This window comes from Heterocephalus glaber, unplaced genomic scaffold, assembly GCF_053883595.1.
Source record: "Heterocephalus glaber isolate CG9 unplaced genomic scaffold, H.glaber_assembly_v1.0 deba00001451, whole genome shotgun sequence".
In the NCBI taxonomy this organism is placed as follows: Eukaryota; Metazoa; Chordata; class Mammalia; order Rodentia; family Bathyergidae; genus Heterocephalus; species Heterocephalus glaber.
The window spans coordinates 653594-680132 of record NW_028258301.1 but is presented as its reverse complement, the minus strand read 5'-3'; the positions used below and the strand labels follow the sequence as shown (position 1 = coordinate 680132).

Sequence of the window (26539 nt, the reverse complement as noted above, 5' to 3'; positions counted from 1 at the left end):
TCACTATTGCCTATTCTTTCAAGGTTATTTACATCAATTAAATCTGTATCGTGGAAACGCCATGTAATGCTGCACTACTCTCACAACCCTTTCTAACTCCAGGTTCAGTAACACCGTGTTCGTAGCTCAAAATCAACCATGGTGGGAAAACTAAACTGCCACAGAAATTGGCAAATGCTCCCAGTCAGGGGTTGATTTGTTGTTTTGTTCATTCCCTGGTTAAACTTAAGAAAATAATGGGAAAATTGTGAGTAATGCAGACTAAGTTTAGAGTATATTGTGTCAGTAGCCATTACATTGTGAGTAACATAAAATATTTAAGGAAATATTCCAATGTTGGGAAACTAGGGTTGGGGATTTAACTCAGTGGCACCACACCTACCTCACATGCTCAAGGTCCTAAGTTTGATCCCCAATACCAAAAAAAAAGGGGGGGACTATTCTGATTCTAAAAGAAGTCACATGTAATTGAGCAGTAAAGCTCTGGCATATGTCACTTTTGTTTCATATTCATGTTACTATTAATGTAAATAAAAACATCAACTGCCAGGCACAGTGGCACATGCCTGTAATCCCAGCACAAAAGGATGATCACAGGTCAAGGGATGTTATTAGGTAACTTTTTTTTTTTTTTTGGTACCGGGGATCGAACTTGGGACCTTGCGCTTGCGAGGCAGGCGCCGGAACCACTGAGCTAAATCCCCAGCCCTAGGGATATTATTAGGTAACTTAGTGAGACTTGTCTCACAATTTAAAGAAAGAATTTTAAAGGATTTGGGATGTAGCTCAGGGATAGAGCACCCACAGGTTTTATCCTCAGTATTGCCAAGAAAAAAAATTCAACTAACATCTGTCTTGGAACTATACTTGTTCATCAATTGCAGCAATTAATTGGTTACAGATACAAGAGTTTGCCAAAAATCAATTAAAGCATTCTATGAGAGTAAATTGGTCATATGCAATTTTCAACAAGGAATACTATATTTTGTGTGTGTGTGATATGTATCACTATCAGTTAACTCATACACACACACACACACACACACACACACACCTTTTACTTCTGCACTTTGAGAAACTTACCATCATAGCACTGATGACAAGCAACCCAAACTTAACATGACCAAAATGGAACTCAATTTTTTCATCCCTAACCAGTTGCCCCTGCAAACATCCTCATATCAATTAATAGCAAGTTCATCCTGCCAGTTGCTCTGATCAAAAATCTTAAAACCCCCTGTGACTCTTCGCTCTCCTACTCTGTATCCAACCTATTAGGAAATCCTTTTGTCTCTATCTTGAAAACCTATTCAGAGTCTGACTAATTCCCTCCCCTCCATTGCTCACATGTTGCCTCATGTGGGTTCTTGCATACCCTCCTGACCAGTGTCATTTCCGTACTGCAATTGGGGTGATTCTGTTAAAACATAAGTGAGAAATGTTCTATCCTTGGCTGGTCATGTAGCTAGTGGTAGAGTATCTGCCCAGCATGCATGAGGCCCTGGGTTAAATCCCCAGCACCAGGAAGAGAGAAAGGGGGTGGGGTGGGGGGTGGGAATATCATTTCCTGGTTAAAACCTGTCAGTGTTTTCCCATCTCACTCAGAGTCAGAAGCAGTCTTCATAATAGCTTATAAGACTGTTCAGTATCTCCGCACCCTTTCTATCATCTCTCTGATGTCTCACTTCACTCCCACAACACTGGCCTGTTCTTTCAGCACATCAGGCATCCATACTGTCACTTTGTGGCCTTTGCACTTGTTGCTTCCTTTACCTGGAATGGCTTTCCTCCACTTTTACCCGTTGTCTACTTTCTTTAGGTCTTTGCTGAAATACTTTCTTGCTGAGGCTCCTGATCATTCATCTTAAAATTGCAATCCCTCCCAACTACCACCACACTGTCCCTCTCCCCTGCTAATCATGGTCTAAAGTACTACAGGTTTTATATAAGTTTTAGTTTGTTTGGTTTTTTTTGGTACCGGGGATCAAACTTGGGACCTTCCACTTGCAAGGCAGGCAGCAGCACCACTGAGCTAAATCCTGGCCCCTAAGTTTTAGTTTTTAATCTATTTTACACACACACACACACACACACACACACACAGACACACACACATGCACGCACCAAAATGTAAGCTTAAGAATTTTTGGTCTGTCTTTTTCACTAGTATATCAAAGGCCTTTCAATAAGTATCTTGTAGGAGATACTCATGTAGTGGTACAAGATCCCAATGATGTATGTAAATGTATTTTATACCTAAAATGTACCAATAAACTTAATGGGGGAAAAAAATAAGTATCTTGTAGGGGTGGTCCAGGGATTTAGCTCAGTGGTTCCACCGCCTGCCTCGCAAGTGCAAGGTCCCAAGTTCGATCCCCGGTGCCAAAAAAAAAAAAAAAATGTATCTTGTACATACCAGGTGCCCAACAATCTGTTGAAAAAACAAAACATTAAGAGTATTTTTTAAGTACCCATAAAAAGTGTCATTGAGGGCCAAGGATGTAGCTCAGTAGTGCCGCACCTGCCTGGCAAGCACAAGGTCCTGAGTTTGATCCACGGTACTGGAAAAAAAAAAAAAAAAACTGAGCAAAAGTGTCATTGAGTTTAATATAAGAGAAGTAACAGGGATCCAGGAGTGAGTCTCTACCCTTCCAGATGTTCACTTGAGAGCCATCTGTGGATTTGTCTGTGCCTGTGAATCTCTCATGGGCCACCAGGAAATAACTGCTCTTTTAAAAACACAAAAAGTTCATAGTGGACTGAAAATAAAATGAGAAAATACACACTATCAGCTAAAATCAACAATACCTCATATCAGATTCTAGCATAAACAAGTAATAGAAGTCGCCCAAAAGTATAAGAAAAATGAGTATTTACCAAGTATCTAGTGTTATCCCAGGAGTGTTTCAGATACACACCTACCTACCCCTCAAGATACTCCCAGTCTGGTGGGGGAGACAACTACACAATATTATTATCAGCCACCAACAACAAAATGTGCATAGTGGGTACAAAGGCAGCAGAAAAGGAGGGATGGATTAAGAATAGCAGCAGAGGACTGGGGATTTAGCTCAGTGGTTCTGGTGCCTGCCTCACAAGCACAAGGTCCCAAGTTTGATCTCCGGTACCAAAAAATAAAAGTATAGCAGCAGAAGGGGATGATATCTGAGCTGGCTTTTGAAGCATGAATAGGGGCCCCAGAAAGAAATTTACAAATAGGCTGGGGATTTAGCTCAGTGGTTCCACTGCCTGCCTCGAAAGCACAAGGTCCTGAGTTCAATCCCAGTACCAAAAAGAAAAGAAATTTACAATTGAGAAACATGTCACTATTAACTTTTCCTCGGGAAAAGCTGAAAGGGACAGATGACAAGAAAAGAGACCAATGGTTTCACAGGGGCAGAGTAGCTATAAGTAGTCATAAGATCATCACAGATTTAAGGGCAGCCACTAGAAAGGGGGCAGAAGGAGTAGGAAGAGCAAGAGCCTTTTGCTTAGACTGTGGCCCTTGCCTGGAGCACTCGTTCTCCAGTTCTGCACCTCTCCCAATAATGCTGTACCTCCTAAAGACAGAGGCTACCTTGATGGTAAAGACCTTACACTGTGAAATCCAAAGCCTCCGCTGTTCAAGTCTTATTAACTGTGTGATCTTGTGTCCCACTTCAAACAGCCCTGCTTTGCTAGAGGCTGACTGGGCACTCAAGGCCCTTCTTCCCCTGGACCCTGATGACCCCTCCAGCCTCATCTGCCCCATGTCCCTTTCCACCTCAAACAGCCACGCCCCTTTGTCAGGCTCTGTGCCTTCATAGACACTGCTGCCTTTTGCCTTCTGCCTCCTAAGCCTGAAGAATCCCTATTCCTCTTCGAAGACACTCTGGGCCTCAGAGTCCTGGAGCTACCACAGCAACTGGACCACACCTGCTCTAATTAGCCTTCTCTGGTTCTCAGTGCACCATGCTCCTCTCCCCTAAGGAACTTTGCACTTGCTTCCCCGCTTCAACCTGGTCAATTTTTATTCATTCTTCAGAATTCAGCTCCAACCTCCCTTCTCCTGGGAAGCCCTCCTTGGCTCCCTATGCTACTTACCATAATAATTTTAGAACTCAATCTGAATTATTTAGTGCCTGTCTTCCCCTGGGTAGGAACCACAACTGTCTTGTTTATCACTGCATGAGATACCTATAGCAGAACCTGCACACATCAGGTCCGAAGGAAGTACTTATTGAATGACTGCAGGAGAGCTTAGCCCTATCACATTCTCCTAAGTCTCCTGTTTACCTGGTTTATCTCACAACAGTCTGTGAGCTCCAGGAGCAGTAGGTCAGGGTTAGCCACCCCCCCCCAGCCCTCTCCCCCACCCTTCCTGGGAACTCTAGGGCTTTTCTGAGACACACCATCAGTGTTCCCCGGAACTCTCCCATCGTGGAAGATTTGGGGCTTCAGCTGCTGGAAGCACTGTCCTCACAAAGCCCCTCCGGGTGTTACTGGTATGGGTCCTTGTACTTTCTACCAGAAGAATCAGACAGAAGCACTTTGGCATAGGAAAGCAGCTTTTATTCCTTTGCTTGAACACAAGGGGAAGGGAGGGCAGAAATCCCAGGCTGATCCAAAGGAAAAGATTTACAGCTTTTATGGGATCTATGGCGTAGGCAGAGACCCGGTCTCTTGATGTCATCACACACAGAGGCAGTTTGGTTGTGCCGGCCCGGTTATCATGCCTAGTCAGGTGACTGTCTCATGACCATTTTAAAGCCCTATCTTGATGTGACTTTTACTATGCTAATAGAGGTAACCATAAATTACTTTAGTGACTGTTCAATGTGTACATTGTCCCTTATCTCCTGGAATTTGCCCTTTATCTTCTGGGAAAGTCAGTTCCTAATTGGGTTTTGGAACAGGACAGGTCACTCCCCTGCCTCACTGGTTTTGATTTAAATGATCTTGGTTGCTTTAGCTCTGGTTTCTTCCTATCTCTGCTGACTACAGTCTTTGAAGGTTACTTCCCAACCTCCCATCTTCTGGTGTGTTATTCTTAATTTCATAGCCTTGAAGATGGGTTCTCTTTTTAACTACCAATTCTTTGGTATTTTTGTTAACCCGCTAAGACTGTGGAGTAGCTTAGCTGTCACACAGCCAACCCCACAGCCAGATGGGCAGGGACAGAAAGGTCTGGCCTCTTAGCTCATGAGCAGACTACTTTGACTGGCCATTCCTGCTCAATCCACCACTGCCCTTGGGCCTGCAGGAGCTCTCTGCTTCTCCCTCTGACACCCCTGTTCCACAAGTGTTGAGGCCACAGATGCTCCCTCCTGCATTCCAATCTCCATCTCTGATCTGCTTCCCGTCTTCGCTGAGATTTTTCGTTCACCTAAAGTCTGTAGGCATTCTTCAGTTATCAAAGTGTTTCCCATCCATTTTTCTATTACAGTACAATACTCCCATTCTATACTGCCTGGGTGGATTAAGAAGAGCAGTTAGCCCCCAATAAACAGATGGGGAAACTGAGGCCCACAGAGGTGGAGTGACCAGCCTGAGGCTATGCACTAACTAGAAGTTGGGCTCTCCTTTTCAACTCCCTCTTCCTATCAAATCCCAACATCCAGGAACAGAAGGGGAGCCTCAGAGAAGGGAATCCTTGTCCTGGTGATGAGAATCCGGAAATCATGGCTGTGGGGTGCAGGTAGGCAGGGTCCCATGCTCCCCAAGAACAGCTGGGGAAACTGAGGTCCTGAGCCCTGCCCTCCACCGCGTGTAGGACAGGAAGGGGACGAGTCCTGCCCCTTGGGCCGCCTCCTCCCGCCCCCCACGCCAGGTCCCCGCCCGGTCTTCGCCACCTCGGAAGCGAGTCATGGTGGCGGCCGTGGCGGCGGCGTCCCTGCTCCTGTGGGCCGCGGGCTGCGCGCAGCGGGAGCACGACTTCTACGACTTCAAGGCGGTCAACATCCGGGGCAAGCTGGTGTCGCTGGAGAAGTACCGGGGCTCGGTGAGTGCACGGCCGAAGGCGGCCGGACCCGCGGGGTATCGCCCCCACCCCGGCCTGGCCCTGCGCCCCAGGCCCTGAGCCCGGACGCGCGCGCATCCGGCGCGTCCAGCGACGACGTGGCGCAGCCCGGTTCTGGAGCGCCGTGAATCTCGCGCCTTTGGGTAGCGGTGTCCAGAGCCGGTCGGGAAGATGGATGTCTGTCTTGGGCTAAGGCCTTTGCCTGACCCCGTTTGGAGTCCAGAACCAAAAGAGTTGCTGAGGTTAAATCCCTGAGCACCCTGTAGAGATGAATGTGCGGGGCAGAAGGAGCAGTTAGGCACAGGACTCTGACACAGCCATCTTTTAGAGAAAAACCCTAAGGCCCAGAGAGGGCGGGTGTTTGCACAAGGTCACAAAGCACCGGAAAGCAAAAGATCCTGGAGGAGAACCAACTCCATCTATGGTCCTCTCTCAGTGGACTCGGTAGAGGACAGTGCACCGGAGTCAACCAAGCCAGTAGGCCCCCTACCAAACCAAGAGGGAATCTTAGCTCCTAGATGACCTCAGAGAGGAAAAGCAAGCGCCTCAGTGAATCTTTGAAATAAGAGTGGATTTTAGCAAGACAAAGAGGAACCTTCCAGATAGAGCAGGGTCCACATCAAGCCGCAGAAGCAGCGGGGGGGGGGGGGGGGGGGGGGAGTTGGGTGGAATTGTCAGGTTGTGCTGAGGAGTACAGAACCCAAGGCTGAGTGGTGCTACATAGGGCTGAAGGGGTCAGGAGGGAGCAGGGGGCCTTGAACACTGCATTCAGAGGCCCATGTGTGACACTGTGTGTATGAAGACCCCTCCAAGTCTGCCTGTCTAGATGGACTTGGGGCCCCAATGTGGAAAAGTGGGGAGCTCTGTAGACATGTGGGCCCAGCATCCAGATCTGGATTCACCACCTATCACGATCATCAACATGCTTTTCCTGGGACCAAGGCCATCTTTAGTGATGAAAGTATTCTATAAGCCTTGAAATTCTCAATTATACTAGGGTCATACGGTGGTAATCTCTGCCTTTGTCCCACCTCAGAATGATGTAAATACCAAATGAGATGACAACGTGAGAGCACTTGGTAAACTGTAGCGAACTCTGTGCCTGTGTTTGGTGGAGCTCAGCAGGAACCTCATCTAGGACTCAGGGCAAACATCCAAGAAGAGCAGATCTGTTTCTGTGTAGGCCTCCCCTTCACTCTGCTGGCCAGAGAGCCCCAGGTTTAGCACCTGATCAGCTCTGCTACTCATTTATTCACTGTGCATTATTTAGCACCTACTGTGTACCAAGTACTAGGCCAGGCCCTGGGCATACAGTGAACAAAACAGACAAGTTTCCACCTGAGTACCTGAGTATAGCTTATGTGGAGGAGAGAGACAATAAACAAGGAACTGAGAAATGAGCAAGGTAATTCCCCATAGCAATAAGTGCTAAGACAGTTCTAGAACAAGGTTTCACAGTTACTAAGAGGTAGGGATAGAATTTGAATCCAAACAGTCAGTGCCAACATCCATGCTGTTAATTGCTAAATTTAGAGGGAAAACAAGGAATAATCATTGCAGGGATGCTGTAAATGTTGCTTTGAGTTAACCCAAGCTAGGTCTGCTGGTTGGGCAATAAGCTTATTCAATCATCAACAAACACTTACTGGCTCCTACTGCTCCAGAGTCCAGCCCTGGTGACAGCCACAATAAGAAAGACTGACAGTCAGCTGGGATACTCAACCAGTGTTGAGTACGGGTGAAAATGTACTTGCTTCCTATGTGGGATTATGTACCTATTAGACTTGAACGGTGTGGGGGGGGGGAAGCTTGCTTCTGTGTACCCATCCAAGTCTATATCTCTGCTAGTATATGCACATACATAATTAGGTCCTTGGCCTCTAAGAACCAACCCTTTTGGTGTCAGTGATGGAATTGGAAGCAAGATTTCCAGCCTTCCCAAAGAGTAGGTAGAGACACATAATGTAAATTAAAAATAAGCAACCTTTAAAGCTATCATCCCCCCAGGGAAAAAGGTGGGAGGGGAGTTAAAATCCCAGTTTCTCACTACCCTAGGCAGAGTCTGACATGTACTGACCACAGATGGGGGAGGTTGTTCTAACAGCTTATGGCTCCAGGGAATGAGTCCTCTTTTGGTGGCATCAGAGTGGAGGAGTTACAGCTCAGTGACTCAGTCACGTAGCCCAGTGGCTCTCAGGGAAGATTTTGCACCCCAGGGAAGTGTTGGGAAACATTTTCCATTGTCAAGATAGGGATCTGTGGATAGAGGTCCTGGGCACTGCCAAACATCCTACAATGAACAGGATAGGACCCATGCTACAAAGAATTATCTGGCCCCTAATAACAGTAATGTTGAGGTTGAGAAACCCTATCTGGTCTGAGCAGTTTGTGCTTGTGCCCATCCAGTGCCCCAGGGATTGGACCCTCTTTATGGGGCCAGCTAGTGCAATCCCCACTCTTCTCAAAAAGTGGCAAGGGAAATGTGGCTGGGTTACCCAGGGACAGGGTAGGGTTTTTAATCCTTTAATAATATATAGCTAAAGCTACCAACCAACATGGCATTGGTGCCAAAATTCTACTTGCAGTATTATAATCCACTTCCGTCAGCCAACTTTATGTTTATTGCTTAAGCTTTTAATAAAATTAGGAATTAGTCTAGTGATCAAAGAAAATAGTGTTTGCTGGAGGGGAGGGGATGAAAATGGGATTGTTCTGGAGCCCAGGGTCCTTTTATCAAGAAAACCTGTGTCTGTCCACCCATGCAGGTGTTTGTGTATGTGTGCAAACTTAATCATTCAGCAGACTCTTTCACTTAACTGAGACTTTTCCATATGCCAGGAGCAGAGGTGACATGGACATAGCTCCTGCCCTCAGTAGGTTCCAATTCTAGAAGGGAGACCAAAACATGCAGGCAATTACCAAGTGATGCATGTTAGCTGACTGAGACCAAAATTGAATCCAGGTTGCTTTTCTACTCTTCCACATCCCCTCCCCATGTTTGTTCCCCAGTGTGTGCCTCTGTGAATGTGTATGCTATTAGCTCATGTTTGTTTGTATCATGGGACATATGCATACCCATTTGTGTATCGTGTACTTACAGATGTTCATGTACATGTGCACACATCTTTAAGCCCCTGCATGCTTGATTTTATATACCTGTATGCATGAGTTTGTATATATGTGAGAGCATTGCATGCACATTTACTTAGGTACATGGTGTTCTTGTATATGTGAGGGAACATTAATTACTAGGGGAGTTATGTATGTGGGCATGTCAGGGCATGTACACCTGCAAGCCATTTTGCGGGTTGTGTATGTGTCTGGGTCTTTTTGTTTTGTTTTTGTCATTCAGGTGTCCCTGGTAGTGAATGTGGCTAGCGAGTGCGGCTTCACAGACCAGCATTACCGAGCCCTGCAGCAGCTGCAGAAAGACTTGGGTCCCCACCACTTCAACGTACTTGCCTTCCCCTGCAACCAATTTGGCCAACAGGAGCCAGACAACAACGGGGAGATAGAGAGTTTTGCCCGCCGCACCTACAATGTTTCTTTCCCCATGTTCAGCAAGGTTGCAGTCATTGGCACTGGTGCCCACCCTGCCTTCAAGTACCTGACTGGTGAGTCCCATTGCATCCTCCTGTCATCTTCCCTCAACTGGCTGAGGCTGTGGTCCTCTGGGCAGAAAAAGCCAAAGGTTGGGTGACCTGAGGGTCCTTGCAATTCCCTTAGGTGGCTTGATGTTTTGTTCCAGCACTAATCTTAGGAGAGGATGGGGGCAGCCAGGAGCTGAAGGGGATTCTTGCCTAAGAATGTCTCCACACTTTTTGCCTCAGAGTTCTCCCTCCGAGTCACTCCTGAGGACTCCTCTGGGGGCTTGGCACCTGGAAGAACCCTGGGTCCTCATGTTTTAGTCAGTATAGATTAGCTGAGCTTATGGACTTACGATGGAGAAGCCAAGGTGCAGACAGGGTATGATAGACAGCTAAGTTAGGTAGGTATTAATATGCAGTCAGAGAGAGACTGGGCCCTCAAGGAGGTCAGCACAAAAAATAAAGACATCAAAATTATGCCTGAAAATTATGTCACATCTGAAAGAAGCCAGGCCTCAAGATGGAGACACAATAGCTAGGCCTGCATGCCTCTCCAAGAGATGATCAGCTACTTGTGATTATACCATAATTAGTACCACCCAGTCCACTAAGTCCAGATAGGCATCATCACTAAGTCCAGATAGACGCCTTGGTGGCCAACCAGAACATCTGGTCCCATCCTCCTATCCCTTTGTAAAAGACAAGAGGCATTTTTCCTCTCTCAAGGGAACACCACATGTTTGCAGAAGGCTGACCAAGATGACTGATAGGCATCTCCCGTCTTGCCTCAGAGGCAAAATCTGTAGGTCATAGGAGGGAAACCTGAGCTAAAATTCCAGATCTTACTGTTTCAGAAGTGGTCTCAGAAGCCACAGAGCCACAAAGTGGGGTCATGGACCATGCTTACACTGTGACCCTCTTTCCTTCCTCAAGTCCTTTTCCTCCTTTGGGGACTCCATGCTTCTGGTTGCCTTTGTATGCCTCACCTCACCCTACCCCACAACCCACCACCTGGTGGAATAAATGAGAAACAATAGTGTAGCAAATCTTACCAAGGCAGGTTTGCATTTCACTCTTGGGTCAATCCTGTTGTTTGCTTTTTTCCTGTGTGATTTTGTTAGTTCTTTCCCAGTTCCCATAGTTACAGGTCGGATCTGGCCTTCCTTCGGGAGCACTTGGCAAGATCTTAAAATTGCACGAGCCAGAGGCCTCCTGAAACAGAGCCCAAGAATCTCTTTAAGAGCTCCTCTCTCATGATTCTGATTCAGTCTGTCCATGGACGAATACCTGGAAACCATTAAGATTTAATTAGAGAGTATGGTGTAGTCTGTTCAGTAGTTCAAGAACTTTAATAAAGGAGGATTTGGTGCTGCTTTATCACAGAATCCTGAAGTGTGCATTCCCCCCCTCCCCGCCCTGCCCAGTACCAGGGATTGAACTCAGGACCTTGCGCTTGCCACACAGGCACAGTGCCACTGAGCTACACCCCTGGGCCTAAAGCATTCATTCTTAACCTTGATCCCACATCAGAATCTCCTGGAGAATTTTTGAAGAATACTACAGTAGTGGCCAAATCATATCCTCTGATTGTGATTTAATGGTCTGGAGTCTACACCAAGCATCAGGATTACACCAATAGTGGAATGGCAGGAGTGGGTATGGGGATTCCACTTAATTCTTCTTCTCCCTTTTTCTCCAGAGACTTCTGGGAAGGAGCCCACCTGGAACTTCTGGAAGTACCTAGTGGCCCCAGATGGAAAGGTGGTAGGGGCTTGGGATCCAACTGTGGCAGTGGAGGAGATCAGGCCACATATCATAGAACTTGTGAGGAAGCTTATCCTGAGGAAGCGAGAAGATTTATAACCACCCTTCTCCCACCCTACCCATCTCATCTATCTGTGTATAGGTGGTCAAACAAAATCAGTGGTGATTCAAAGGGAGAGACCACTGAGTCTCTTCCCTTTGCTCTTATCCCACCTACCCTATCACTCTTACAGGGGGGAAAAAAATCTAAAATTTGCTATTTGAATAAAAGAATAACTAATAGGTACTTCTGGCCAATGAGAGCTCTTGACAGTGAATCACCAGCCAGTAAGAACCTCTAGCCATTGAAACATGTGTCAAGTAGAAGTACACCAAGCAACAGTCTCCTGCCCAGCCAGGCCTTTGTCAAATGGGGCTGATTCCTATCTCACAGGCTGTTGTGAGGATTAAGATGAATACCTGTGAAAGTGCCTAGATCAGAGCTAGCCAAATAGGAGGCATTCAATAAATATTTTTTTGCATATAAACCAAAAGATAACTTGTGATCAATAAAAACTTGCACCTAGGGCCAGGGATCTAGCTCAGTGGTTCTGCTGCCTGCCTCGCAAGCACAAGGTCCCAAGTTCAATCCCTGGTACCAAAAAAACCCCAACAAAACAACAATATCCTTGGGCCGGGGATTTAGCTCTGGATTCACCACCTGCCTCGCAAGCACAAGGACCCAAGTTCGATCCCCAGTACCAAAAAAAATAAAAAATAAAAATAAAAAAGAATGTCAAGAGTTGTGAGGCTCTGGAATTGATCCCTAGTACTGTAAAGAAAAAAAAAGATGCAAATTTCTTGTAAAAGCTTGTGTTAGTTATTTTTCTCTTGATGCTGAAAAAAAAATACCCAACACCCAAAATTAAAAGGAGAAAGGTTTATTTGGCTTACAGTTCGTAGAGGTTTCAGTCCATAATAGGCAAGCTCCAAGGCAGGATGGCAGAGGGGCAACAGTTCATGGCAGCAGAACACAGCAAAAGGAACAAGGGAGTTTTACAGTGACTTTCTGCCCCTTTTATCTTATTCAGACTACTAGGATTAGGGTAGTGCGAAACCAATTACAGTGCCAAACCAGCCGCTCGTGTAGTGGTTTAGTAACCACATGCCCTTAATCCTAGCCATCACACGCTGTAGATTCACCCACCTCTGAAAAGGATCGCATGAAGCTTTCGCATGAAGCTTTGGAGGAACATCTAGACATAAGCCATAACATTCTGCCCCTGGATCCTCAAAGACTCATGCATATACCCTTATGCAAAAAAGCATTTAGTCCATCTCTAAAAGTTGCCGAAGTCCTAACAGTTTCAGCATTGCTGAAAAGTTCAAGTTCAAAGTCTCTGAATTTTAAGGCAAACTCTTAGCTACAAGCCCTTATACAAATGAAAACAAAAACATTTCCAGCATTCAATGGCACAAGATAGACGTTACTATTCCAGAAAGTTACAGACAGAAGGATACAAATGGGAACAAGCCAAGTCCAAAATCCATCAAGGCAAACATTAAATCCCACAGTTCCACTTCCAGCACCCTGGCAATCTCTGGCAAATTGTGAACTCCAAAGGGCTTGTGTGGCTTCACCCCTATGGCACTGCAGATGGTTATAGCTCCCATGGCTTCTCTAGGGCCAGTTCTGCTCCCTGTTTGCAGCTTTCTTCAGACAATCCCCACTCCTGGCTTCTCCAAACTTCTGGGATTTCTACTGCTTCTCACATTACCCTCTCAGGCACACTGCCTGGCCTCCTAGGCCTTCTTCTGAAATCTGGGTGGAAGCCTTCCTGACCCCACAGCTCTTCCATTCTATATGGGCCTAAACCAGTGTGCCACGTGGACGATACCAAGGTCTGCTGCCAGCTGGAGCAGTAGTAGCCGGTCTTTCCTCTCTCTTGGTTGTAGAAGTCAAATGCCTGGATGGCTGAGCACTCTTAGTCCAATTCTGAGGAACAAATTCTCTAGGCTGCTGCCATTCTGGCACATGGTACTCTAGGGGTCCCTTCTTAAGGCAAATTCACTTTTGCAATTTTGAGCCTGCAAAGGGTGGAGTCCTGCTACTTTTTCTGATGCCCTCAGGCCATCTTTTCTATTCTTTTCCTTCTCAGCAATCAAGATCTCCTCTGCTCTATCTTTGCAGTCCACAGCTTTACTGGAGCTTCCTTTCTGGCCAAACTCAAAACATTTTAAATCATTCTGTTCGGCTCTTTGCTCTTGATTCTCAACATAAATCTAGCTAAAAGCCCCCAACAGTAGCCATGCCACCACCTCAATATTTGACTGCCTTAAAATTTCTTCTGCAAGATTAGATTAGTCTACTGCCCCTAATCTCAGTCTTAAGCAAAGTCTCAGTAGAGGAGCAAAATGAAAACATACTTTCTTCCAAGCCACAACACACATCATCTGGAGTCCAACAGCCAATGCAGTCCTTTCCAGCAGAAACCTCCTGGGCCAGGTCTTTACCGGCTTTCTGACCTTCTGAACTCTGATCAGACTCTCCCAAACACAACAGCCTAAGTGTTCCAGCAGCTCTACTTTTTCAGTTGACATCTCTGAATCTCTCCTAACTCTTCCCCTTCCCACAAGACAGTTCCAAAGGCTCTTGAGCCACATAACCAGGTAATGTTACAGCAATGACCCCACTTCTGATACCAGTTTCATTGTAGTCAGGATTCGCAAGGGAAATAGATTTAATACAGGAGACATAATTTATAGTATTATTTTATAACAGTCACTCAAAAAGTCAAATGCAGAAGAGTGCAAGAGATCTAGTCATGTACTAGAGACCCAAAGAATCCAGCCAAGGGCCTGTATCCCACCGAAATATCCCACACAAGTCCAGCTGAAGGCCTAGATTCCAAGGGCAATGTCCTTCATGAGTCCAGCCAGTGGCCTAGAGCCCATGGCAATATCTTATGCTTGTCCATATCAAGGATCTGCACCTGGAAGGCCCAAAGCCCAGAGGTGGGTGCTGGAAAACCTGTGCTGGTAGGGTGAAGGATTTGTGCCATCAGGCTGAGCGATCTACACTGGAGCCAGGAAGTGACACTCACAGTGAAGATCAGAGCTCCCCTGATGAGACCATCAGCCATTCCCAGGGACAATGAGGACCCGAGCTCCTCCTCCAAAAAGTACAGCCAAGCTCACATCACAAAAACCAACTGCAGCGAGCTTCTCTGAGAAAATCAACAGCCCACAATCTTCCCCTCCAGTTCTCTTTTTATGCTATTGACAACAATCCTCAGGTGAGTCTTCCAATCCCAGAACCATGCTAACTCTTTTCAGCTGGTCATTCCAAGTTGACCATTAGTTAATCCATCACAAAGCTCCAGTAATAAAGAAGTGAAAGGTTACCCTTCATTTTCTATACTCTCGAGCCCTAGAGGTAAACACTGCCAGCAATTTTGTACAAAGGCTTCTAGGCCTTTTTTAAAAAAAATTAAGCCAATCATTATTTTTCTGTTACTGACCAAAAGTATACTACAATGACAAATAGGTAAAGGATATGAATAGATAATTCACAAAAGAATACAAGTGGCCAGTAGGATATGAAAAGATGTTTAGCCTCATTTAAGTTGGAAAGATTTTTTTAAATGATAGTGCCTATTATTGGTAAGGATGTGGGGAAATGGACATTCACATAAACATTTATAGGATAATAACCCACAACAAGTTTTTAGAGTGTGATTTGATGATATCTTTGAAAACAAAATGTTCAAACCCTCTGATCCAGCATTTCCCCTTTCAAATACTCCCAAACTATATATGTACATATGAACAGTTATATGTATTTTTTTTTATAAGAGTGAAAATTTGGATGCAACCCATATGTCCATCAGTGTGGGTCTGGTAATATATTATGGGATAAATCCAAATGATAAACTGATACCATTATTAAGATGAATGAGTTAGATCTGTATGTGCTACCATAGAAAGCTGTCCACAGCTGAAAAAAGGACAGGTTGTAAAACAGAATGAGCACATGCACACTCACACAAAGAAGCAATATGAACAAGTATATTTTTATTAAAAACTTGTAATGTTAAGTGAAGGGAGAAGAATGTAGACCAAAATGTTAATGATGGTAACAGGAGCCACTTTTTAAAAATTAAAGTATTTCTTTAAAGTTTAGATTTTGTATATAAAATGTATATTTTACTCATAGAAAGAGGCAGCTAACTACTGAGGTAATGGGAAAAGTCACTGATCAGTAACTCAGCTTCCAAGATCAGACTCTTCTCAGAAGTCTGGAGACTCAGATTCAAGTTCTAACTGTGTCCCTGACTCACAGACAGATTAAATTGTTCCACCTCTGCTGTTCCCCATTTTCTCACCAATAAGGAGAGGGTTACTTACAGTTCTTTAAATCTCCCTTCATGATCCTTATCAAAAGCTTCCCAGGGTAAAGTGAAGGCAGTGGGCTAACCACAACCCCTTCAGTGATGGTCCCTAGCCTATCCTTGTATACCCTACTCCGGGCTCTACCTCTGCATATGTTCATGCATGAGTGTAAACACACATTCCACACTCACATAATGAAACCAAGATATCAGAAATTTTCATGATGAGTATCTCAGAACCACGTCTCTCTGAGCCCCCTTCCTGTCTATACACATTGTCTCCATCATCTGTATTTGTGCCTTACTTCCTTCTACTCACCAAGACCATCACTTAGCCCCTTATTGTAGAGTCCAGTGGACATCTCTGACCTTATCCTACTGAACCTCTCAACCACATCTGATGTTGCTGACAACATTTTTCTTGAGACATTCTCTTCCCCTGGCTTTCTTGCCACTGTCTCCTCTTAGTTTGCCCCTGTATCTCTGAGTGCTCCTTCCTTCTCAGTGTCTGCCCATATCTCTTTCCTCTTCTACCCAGCCCTTCCCTGTTGGTCTTTTTTGAGGTTCTAAGCTGATCTCTTTCCCTACTCCATACACTTTTCTGCAGCCACCTCATTTCTTCTCATGATTTTGATCATCATCTATCCCCTGATGACACCCAACTCTCTACCTTGTGTCTATGCTGGGCTGATATCTACCATCCTAGTGGGCATTTCTACAGATAACTCAAAACTCTAGAACTAAACTCTTCACTGTCCCTGACACACTTGCTGTCCCTTCACCCAGCCTTTGCACCCTTTAAGCTTCCCTTTTACACACGATTCCCTTGCTGGTGTGCGTACTCACCACACTGTCCTCACTGTTGAAGCAACTTCCCTTCCTTCCCTCTCCTCTGCAGTTCCTGGCTCTTAGCAGATTAAACTGAATTACGTAGTAAACATTTCGAGCACCAGCTCCATGGCTGCCCCTGACTAGATGCTATCTGGAAGCCACAGAAGTACAAACCACTTCCCCAGAAGCTTAGAGTCTAGCTGAGGATTTTATACTTCCGGTCGGACTTGGATTCCTATAGATTTACCAGCTTTCTGCTGGTCCCAAGTCCCCTGTAACACATGCAAGAGTCCTCTATGAAAAATGTCACTTCAATTTCTTATCAGCTATCATTTTACTCATTGGTTAACCAGTATCTGGTAACATCTTGGTTGTACATGAATCCCTTGCTTATCAGCTAACACTTAACTAGTTAATATTTGATTATGTACTAATACCTTAATTATCTCCTAACACCTTGCTTGTAAGCCAAATACTTTATTCATTAAGTCATATCTTACCACTTAATAGTTAAGCTATTTGCTAAGCCTTAATTATTAATCAATGTTTCAGTTACTTGGTTAAATCTTACTACTGATACCTTGGCTATCTGCCATTAGTTTACCAGTACAGTAATCCTGCCTTATATGCAGGGGAAGTGTTCCACAACCCCCAGTGGATGCTTGAAACCAAGGGTAATACAGAACCCTACTATACTATGCTTTTTCCTATACATACATACATACATACATACATAGTTGTGATAAAGTTTAGTTATACTTTAAGCACAGTAACAGGTTAATACATAACAGTATGCTGTTATAAAAGTTATGTGAATGCACCCCCCACCTCAGCTTCTAGGAGGTAAGTGACACATCTAGCATAGATAAGTTGGACAAAACGATAACTTACACCTGGGCAGGATGAACCATGATGGCTCGAGATTTCATCATGCTACTCAGAATGGCAATTTAAAACTTTGTACTGTAGTTGCTCATCTCTGGAATTTTCCATTAATATTTTCAGACCGCTGTTGCCAATAATGGGTAACTGAAACTGTGGAAAGTGAAACTGAGGATAAGGGATCCCCCTTATCCTGTTACTGTACACTAGCAAGCCAGAGGCTACCAGTTAGGAACCTGGGGAAGGGTCATCACTGGCTGCAGATATCATAAAGACCTTTGTCTTTGGCTGAGCTCCCCTTTCACCCGAGACAATTCTCTTTCAACATCAGCTAGCCCTAAGAGTAAGGGGGCATGGTTCAGTCTAACTACTTGTTTACTTCTTGAGTTAAGCTGGAGGAGGGAGGAAGGATGTGACTATGAGGGAACTCCCTGGAGCTTTATGGTTGGAAGGGACATTCAGTCATCAAAAGGTATTTCTTAAACATTGTGCCAGGTTCATGGATGTTCCCGGCTGCCATGGTGCTTAGAGAACAGTGAGAAAGGCAAACTGTAAGCAAATAATTATGCCAATTATTTTATATTTCCAATTATGATAAGCAGTAGGAAGAACAGGGAGACATGAGCATGTATAAAAGTAGCACTTGACCTATTCTAGGGTTCACAGAAAATTTCCCTGAGGAATGACATTAAAGCTAAGAACTGAAATTGTAATAAGAATTAAGGAAAAAAGGTAGAGAGGTCCTAAGCACATAAAGTAGCTTGGGAAAAAGCCCTAAGGAAGAAAGATGGTGGACTTGATGGAGCCAGTGCTGCCTGGAGCTAAGCAATAAGAGAAGGACTGGAGAGGTAGCAAGGGCCAGTTCAGGCAGGACCTTGTGATCTAGGTGAGAAAGGATAGTGACTTCACTCAGCATGACACAACCTGTCCGCCATAGGTGTGGGAAGACCTTCCTTGTAGTCCCAAATCTGAAGGCCAGAAACATGCGGTGTGACTGAAAAAATACGTAAATGCTTAAATTTAAAAGAAAATCACAGTAAAAGACACGTTTCCATTAAACCCCCCTCAAAAGACTCCCTTTTGCTTTGAACATACTCCATTTTTCTTGCCACTTTCTGCATACTTCTGGAAGTCCTGCTTTTAGTTGCTCTATTGTGACTTTCTCAATATCCTGAACTGATTCAAAATGTTTACCTTTCAGGGACATTTTGACTTGGGAGCAAGCCAGAAGTAGCATAGTGCCAGATCTGGTGAATGAGGTGGATAAAGACACCCTGTAATGTTTGTAAGAGCCTGCCTTTCTGTTGGATGGCATTTGAAAGCAATATTTACCATATTTTCAATCACACCTTATAAAGACATTCATAAAAGAAGACTTTCAGAACTGTTTCAAAAATAAATGTGCTTGAAGTGATGGGGAATATTTTGAGAGGGGTTAGTGGCACTGTGTCTTTTACAGTAGTAATTTGTTTTTGAGGCAGGATGACCTGGAACTTGTTATGTCCAGGGGTGGACAGCTCATCATGCCATGCCACGCCATGTCACCACTGCTTTGCTGAAAACACAGCTCCCAGCAATCCTAAATCTGGTACCAGTAAAGAACTAAAAAAGGACAAAGTTTAATATAACAAAAGATGGTTTATCTGGAGTTAAGAAGATGGAAAAGAAGGAGGATAGATGGCTACTGTGAGGTGGTAGAGGGCAACAGAGCTGAAAGCCCCAGAGCTCTTATCCCAAGCCCTTTTACTGGGCACTGGTGTCTTCCCATCCCCCAGGTGGGCACTTGTTGATACCCAATCTGTTCTCTTGACTGTCTTTGATCCTAGCCTGGGCATGTCTGTCTACATTCCTTCTGGCCATTTGGTTTTCTTCTTTCTTGTCCCTTTGTAAGTGAATAAGCGTGGTGTGGTGGGGGGTGCTAGGAAGGCAGCTTACTTAAGGACAAAGTAAAGGGGATATGTGTGCACGTGTGTATCTGGTGTAATACTACACTGATGTTAAAGTGAGGACATACATGCATGTGTATATGTGTACATGTGTGTGTGCATACATGTCTTACATATTAAATAAGAGTCCTTGTCTCTTATAGCCCTTGCATTCTTCAGGTGGGTGAGGGGAGCTGGCTTTCTTGGTCCTTTATTTCTACACTTGATCTTAGCCAAAAGGCCGAGAAGCGATTGGTCCTTTATTTCTGTCTTCTCCAATGTTAACTCTTCTTGATAAATTCTTATGGTAATTGTGTTACCTGGCACCCCTCTCAGTCTAGTTCTTTTCTCTCTCCTTTGTCTTTCCAGTTGCCCTAACAGCAGAGTCTACCTGTGAAGGCAGAAAATACTACTTTTAGTAAGTTTCCCTACTGATTTTTTTTTTTTTTTTTGTACAGGGGATCAAACTTGGGACCTTGCACCAAGGCAGGCAGCTGAACCACTAAGCTAAATCCCTGGCCTCTCCCTATTGATCTTAATAAAGCTCAATGAGGCCTTTATCCTATCTTTTCCCTACCTACAGGGGCCCGTGTCCCTGCAAACTGCTTACATTTCCTAAACTGTCCTTGAACTCATGGCAGTCCTCCTGCCATAGCCTCCTGAGTGCTGGGAGTACAGGTATGCACCACCATGCCTGGCTTGTAATAAATTTGGGGGGGGGGAGGGTACCGGGGATTGAACTCGGGTCCTTGTTCTTGCACAGCAGGCGGCAAAACCACTGAGCTAAATCCCCGGCCCTCTTGTAATAAGTATTTAAAATTTAAACATTTGCTGTATATTTCAATCACTTCTTGTACACCTGGGGTCAGAGGCAGACCTTGACCTACTGGTCAGAGAGGTAAGCTGCTCTGGGCATTGACTGGAGGACAGGTCGCCATGGAAACATTTGCAGAAGCCTCCTACCAGGGCCAGCCTGGGAGCTGCTGGAGAGGATGGACTGCCAAGACCTGAGTCCCTACAAATCACCTGATTTTATTATAGACAGCTAAGTTAAGTAAAATTATTATAGGCAGTCAGACAGGGCTAGGTCCTTGAGAGAGTCAGTACAAAAGGTGAAAACGCATTACAACTGTGGTAGGAGATGCATCTGTTGGAGGCCAGGCTTCAAGATAAAGATGAAATGATCAGGCCTACATACGTCCCCAAGGGATAAGATAACTGGTACCACTTGGCCCAGTAGTCTAGATAGACATCAGTCACTCCAATGGGTGACCAAGGCCTCCAGATCCATCCTTTCCTAAAAAAGTTCTTTGTTCTTTCCATATACACTTGAAGTGTGACCTGCTTCCCCATTGGATCAATATTACCTAAGCGGCTAAAGTTGTAATCTTATGGGTTGATCATAGTTTTGTCCCACGTTGTACTCACCTTGTGATCTTGTACCCACCTGGTGATTTTGCTCTACAAAACTTACCCTGTGAAGTGGGGTCCATGGCAACCCACTTGGGCCCCATTCTGTCTCTCAGGAGCTAAAATCTCTCTTTATCATAAATATTTTCTATTCTTAACCTCCATTGTTCCTTAAAATTCATTCTTTGATTTTGGTACCAGGGAACATGAACTTGAGGTATCTGACCTCTAGTAGGTAGGGAGTTTTATTATTTTCCCTATATCATTTGGAGGTCTTATGTCAATTCCACACATCCCTGGGCCTCAATGGAGTAACTGTATTGCTGGTGTTCCAAAAACCACGTTTTAAGAAAGAAACACTCAGGTATAACAAAAAACTACACAACTTCCTCTCCTTATATATCCTTTAGTACCCCACCTTAGCCTTCACTTGTAGTTTCCTGTTAGGATATAGAGAGATATAGCTGCTATAACAGGAACCTAAAGTAAACCTAAAGGAACCTCAAGCAAAGTAGAAGCTGATCTCTGTCCCATGTGAAAGCCAGACCTTTACTCTGAATTTGTCAGGAGCCCAGGCTTGGGGCTCTGCCATCCCTAGGGTGTTGTCATCATCTGCATGATGCAAGATAGTGACCACCTCAACCATATTCCTTTAGGGTTAACACATCACATCCTACCATTCAGAACTTAGTCACAGCACTTCACTGAGATGGCAGGGATATAAAACATTTATTCTGTGTTGCTATGTGCCCAGATGAAAACTGGGGGTTTCCTTAACGTGAAAGAGGGGAACAGATGTCGAGGGAGCAAGGACAAGTAGGTATCTCTACTCCAAGCCTTACTATCTTCTAAATCTCCCCCTTCCTCCTTCCTGTCTGTCTTGATTTGAGACTGTGTTTACTTTGGGTTCCTGTTAGAGCAGCCAAATTTCTATCCTAATAAAAGTAGTAAAAGCCACAAAAGACAGTGTAGATGGAGAGACTAAAGGAGATGTGGGGATTTATCACCTTTCCAACTTATCTTCTTGGCCTCAATTTCCTCCTCTAATCCATCCTTCACCCTGAAGGCTGAGTGACATTCTGAAAAGCATATCAGAGTATACCCTCTGTCTGTTCCATGGTGCCTCAACTCCGAATGCTGTGTGATTTCTTTCACTCCCTCCTCCCATTGCACAAGTGGAAATCCTCTTCCTTGCAAAGAGGAAGGAGATACAGTTGTGTGCCTATTGCTGTCTATTCTTTGAGCATAACTAACATCTGACCCATAACAGGTGTTCAAGATGCATTTGTTGACTGACTACTCTCATTGTCATCATCCAAGTCTGTTTCTCATGGTCGCCATACCACTCCCCCTGAGAGACACAAACCCTCCAAGGGAAGGAGTTGACCGTTCTTAGTGAAACCCTGAAGGCCCCTGTGGGATTTTTTTGTTTGTTTTTGGTACTGGGGATGGAACTCAGGACCTTGCAGTTTTGAGGCAGGTGTGGTGGAGTGCCACTGAGCTAAATCCCCGCTCCTAGGCCCCCGTGTTTTAATCTGTTAGAATGTGAGTATTCCCCTCTGATCACATGACCAAATGAGCCCTGCTCATCATTCTCCAGAGGGAATCCCAGGGCCACAAGAGACATGACGTGAGTGTTAATTGCATAGCACACTTATTTTTCAAAAGTATTAACAGTTTATCCGAAATTCAAATGTAAGTGCTCATCCTGTATTTATCTGGTGACTCTGACACAGTATTCAGAACTACGACACAGGGAGTTGAACAAGATAGCCTGTAGGACCCTTTCAACCTTAGGAAACAAAGATTCTAAACTTCCTGTGATTTTTTTGTGGCCCTCCCAATAAAAGCAAAAACTCTTCTTAGGATTACCATAAAAGAGTTGAGACCAATAATTGACAGAAAAATTTAAAAATGACAATATCCACTTACTACCTGTGTAACCTTGGGGTGACCATTTAACTCTATCAAGCCTCCACTGGTGCATACAGCCAGTGAAAGGACCAAGATCTTAGTGCCAGGCACTGTGCTAGACACTTCTATGTAATCTTTCACCTAGGATAATCAGACAAAATAATGTGCAAGGCACTCTGTATATGGAGCAATGATGTAACAAATATGGAGTGGGGTTATTATTGATGTGGTACTGATGCCTGCAGTTGATTTCCTTTGCTGACAGCTATGGTTTGGGTGTGGTTTGAGTGTGGGATTCATGTGCAGGAGGCTTGGTTCTCAATATAGTGGTTGAAGCATTAAGACCTTTAAGAGGTAAGGCCTAGTCAGAGGTGTTTAGGTCATCGGAGTCACTGCACTTGGAAGATATTAAGGTAGTTTTCGTGGGATTCCTGAGTTAGTTCTCAGGAGAGAGTTATAAAAGAGGACTGAGTACTCCCCAGCCTCTCTGCTTCCTGTCTGTGGGTGCCATCTCCTGCTCCTCCCTTCTGTCTCACTGTGTGGTGCCATCCCACAAGATGATGCAGCCAAAGATGCCCTCACCAGAGCTGGTGCAGGGCTGTCTGGACTTTCACCTTCAAAACTATGAATTAAATAAACTTCTTTTCTTTATAAGTACAAAGCCTCAGGTATTTCATTATAATGATAAAAAGTGGACTGATACACTGACCCTTAGAGGGAAAGAAACTTCCTCAGTTCAGTCACCTTGTAGAGGAGAAGCATTGCCCAGGACTCTAGACTATAGAGCAGTGGAAGGGATTTTGCTTTCCAGAGTACATCAGGCCATGTCTGGACACACTTTTGGTTGTCAGACCTAGGGGATGGATACTACTGGTATCTAGCCAGAGATACTGCTAAACAGTCTATAGTATACCGGTCTCCCCCTACAACAGAGAATTATCTAGTTCAAAATGTCAATAAATTGAAAAATCCTGGTCTAAAGCATTGTAAGATTCATCTCTCAGTTCTGCTGCTTAGCATCTGGGTAATGAATGGCCACAGTACTTCACCTCTCTGGGCCTCAGTGTCCTCTCTAGGACATGAGGATAACAACAGCATCTACCTCATAGGCGGACTGTGATGATAAATGACAACACACCCATCAGGCACTCGATGCAGAGCTGGATAAATAGTAAATATTTAGTAATTGATAGATCTTCTTTTGTTACTTAGGTATTACTAACCCCATTTAAAAGAAGAGGAAATTGAGGCTCAGAGAAGGAAGCAGACTTATTCAGATCAAGAGAAAAAGCAATTCTATCTCTGGGGCTGGCTTGCTTGCTAAGCCTTCTTTAGACAAAGGCTGCAGTTTTCTTTTTTTAAAAAATAAATTTTATTTTATTTTATCCCATTCCCCCCTCAACACCCCCACATGTACAGAAGCTTTGTTTCCATTTTTTCCTTCTATTTTCACTTTTTTTCTTGTCCCTTCCTTCCTTTCTCCCTCCCTCCTCCTTTGTTCTCCTTCCCGTTTGAGTACTTTCTTCCCATTTTCCAACATCCATTATACATTTCAGTCCTTATTTCCACTTTTGGTTTCTCACACCAGAGAAACAATGCAGTATTTAAACATGTGTGTCCAATTTATTTCACTTAAGAGTATGGTCTCAAGGTCCATCCGTTTATCTATAAATGTCTGAAGCTCCTCCTTCTTTATGGCAGAGCAGTACTCCATTATATAAAAAAAACACATCTTCTTTATCCACTCATCTGTTGATGGGCATTCCAAGATTTAGCTATTACAATCTATGCTGCTATAAACATGGGTATGCATCTATCACTGCAGTATGATGCTTTTAATTCTTTCAGGAAGATACCAAGAAGAGGTATAGCTTGGTCAAATGGAACTCTAGTTGGCTGCAGTTTTCTTATGTGTGAACCTAACATGGGACACAATCTTTACTCAGCAAAGTGGAAAGAAGAGAACTAACTTTTATCACATGCTCACATACCCATATCTCATCCCTGTGAGGCAGATATTATGAATTTCATTTCACAGATGAGGCTATGTGAGATGTCCAAGATCATCCAGCCAAGTCAGCTGCCAGGGAGGAATTGGAAACCAGGCTGGTCTGGTCCCAAAGTCCTTGTCTTTCCCTCTATTCCTTGCTTCCTGGCTCTGGTAACTCTGTAGCACTCAGAGTTTAGGATTGAGACACGGAACCTGACAAATAGTCAGACATTCACGCCCGGTGCAGAAGTCTTGGAGTAAATTACAGAAATAGCTCCTCTCAAGCTTTGAACCATAAACATAAAAATGCTTAATAACATGTAAAGTGGGCTTGTGTTGAGACCAAAGAATGAACTAAGTAAAGACAGTGTTTCTACATGCCGAATCAGCCCGCTGCAGACAGGCAGGTCTGTGCATGCCCTACCAAGGTTCTGAGTCACGCGGAAGACGCCTAATCACCCTGCTGCAGACAGGCAGGTCTGTGCACGCCCTACAGAGGTCCTGAGTCTGGCGGAAGACACCGAATCACCCCGCTGCAGACAGGCAGCCACCTGATTCCACACTACAAAGACGCAGAGGATGCCAGACCACCAGACCAAGGTACTGAGTCCCACTGTTCCCGGCCCAGAGGTAGGGGCTTCTGAGCCGTCGTCCCACTGCTCTTGGTCCAGAGGAAGGGGCTTCCCAGTCACTATCCCTCCTGCTGCTCCCAGCCCAGAGGAAAGGGCTTAGGGGCTTCTGAGCCACCATCCCACTGCTCCTGGTCCAGAGGAAGGGGTTTCCCAGCCACCATCCCTCCCGCTGCTCCCAGCCCACAGGCAAGGGCTTTTGGGTCACCATCCCTAGCACTGCTTCCGGCCCCTGTCCCACCTCACCCAGCTCAGAGGAGGTAATCCATGCAGGCGCTAACAGCCCCCCGCCCCAGTCGAAATGAGAAAACACGTAAATAAGTCTCAAAACCAGACTTCCAGATCACCTACAGCAACCCCAAAGGGAAATGACATGGAACACTCTGATACTCAACCACCTGAACCCACTGAACTGGCAACAAAAGGGGATCTGGAAAAAATGAAATCAGAAATAATTTCTCAGATAACAGGAGAAATTGTGTCCCTAGTGCAAGACATGATTAATAAATATAGAGAGGAGCTCAGGAACATGATGGAATCCCAACATACAAAACAAATGGAATCCATAAAACAGATGCAAATAGATTTCCAGGACATGAAAAACTCCATTGAAAGTCTACACAGCAGAATGAGCCAATGTGAGGACAGAATTTCAGATATAGAAGATAAGATTGCAATTAGTGACCAGGAAAAGAAAAATTGCTTCAAAATTATAAGGGAACATGAGAAATCAATCCAACAGCTGCTAGATGATGCAAAAAAGAATAACTTAAGACTGATTGAGCTCAATGAAGAAACAGGAGAGAGTGGAGATGACATAAAAAACCTCTTCACAGAAATAATGGCAGAAAACTTCCCAAGCAGGGGAAAAGAGCTTGACATACAGATAAGTGAGGCATATAGGACTCCAAATAGCCTTGATCAAAAAAAATCTACACATAGGCATACAATAGTTAGGATTCCAGAAACACAACAGAAGAACAAAGTTCTCCAAGCAGTCAGAGAAAAGAAACAAATCACATACAAAGGAAAGCCCATCAGAATCACAGCAGACTTCTCAACACAAACCATCAAGGCAAGAAGAGCTTGGAGTGACATATTCCAAGCCCTAAAGAAAACAGCCTCCAACCCAGATTGATGTACCCTGAAAAACTATCTTTCAAAATGGATGGAGAAATAAGATACTTTCATGACAAAGAGCACCTTAGGAACTTCGTGAATACCAAACCAGCACTCCAA

The 26539-nt window shown here is 44.5% G+C and overlaps 1 protein-coding gene and 1 long non-coding RNA gene across 2 annotated transcripts in view; one reads left to right on the top strand and one right to left on the bottom strand.

Annotated features, from left to right (window-relative positions):
- Positions 1–5828: 5828 nt before the first annotated feature.
- Positions 5829–11635, top strand: Gpx7 (glutathione peroxidase 7). The gene is made up of 3 exons (XM_004869239.4): positions 5829–5980; positions 9351–9612; positions 11285–11635. The coding sequence occupies exons 1-3, from the start codon at positions 5846–5848 to the stop codon at positions 11446–11448; spliced, it is 561 nt and encodes a 186-aa protein (XP_004869296.1). The 5' UTR covers positions 5829–5845; the 3' UTR covers positions 11449–11635.
- The window catches only part of LOC110346602 (uncharacterized), a 50438-nt gene continuing 29876 nt past the window's right edge, over positions 5978–26539 (bottom strand). The window contains exons 3-5 of the long non-coding RNA XR_015452636.1: positions 10638–10797; positions 8816–8884; positions 5978–6258 (exon numbers count right to left, since the gene is read on the bottom strand). This is a non-coding gene — a long non-coding RNA (uncharacterized LOC110346602). The remainder of the gene's footprint in view (positions 6259–8815; positions 8885–10637; positions 10798–26539) is intronic.

What these genes read in the sequence shown, in the direction of transcription:
- Gpx7 (XM_004869239.4), top strand. Translation starts at nt 5,846, where the DNA reads ATGGTGGCGGCCGTGGCGGCGGCGTCCCTGCTCCTGTGGGCCGCGGGC. An exon ending in TGGAGAAGTACCGGGGCTCG is followed by an intron (nt 5,981 to 9,350) that starts GTGAGTGCACGG and finishes TTTGTCATTCAG; the next exon opens with GTGTCCCTGGTAGTGAATGT. An exon ending in TGCCTTCAAGTACCTGACTG is followed by an intron (nt 9,613 to 11,284) that starts GTGAGTCCCATT and finishes CTTTTTCTCCAG; the next exon opens with AGACTTCTGGGAAGGAGCCC.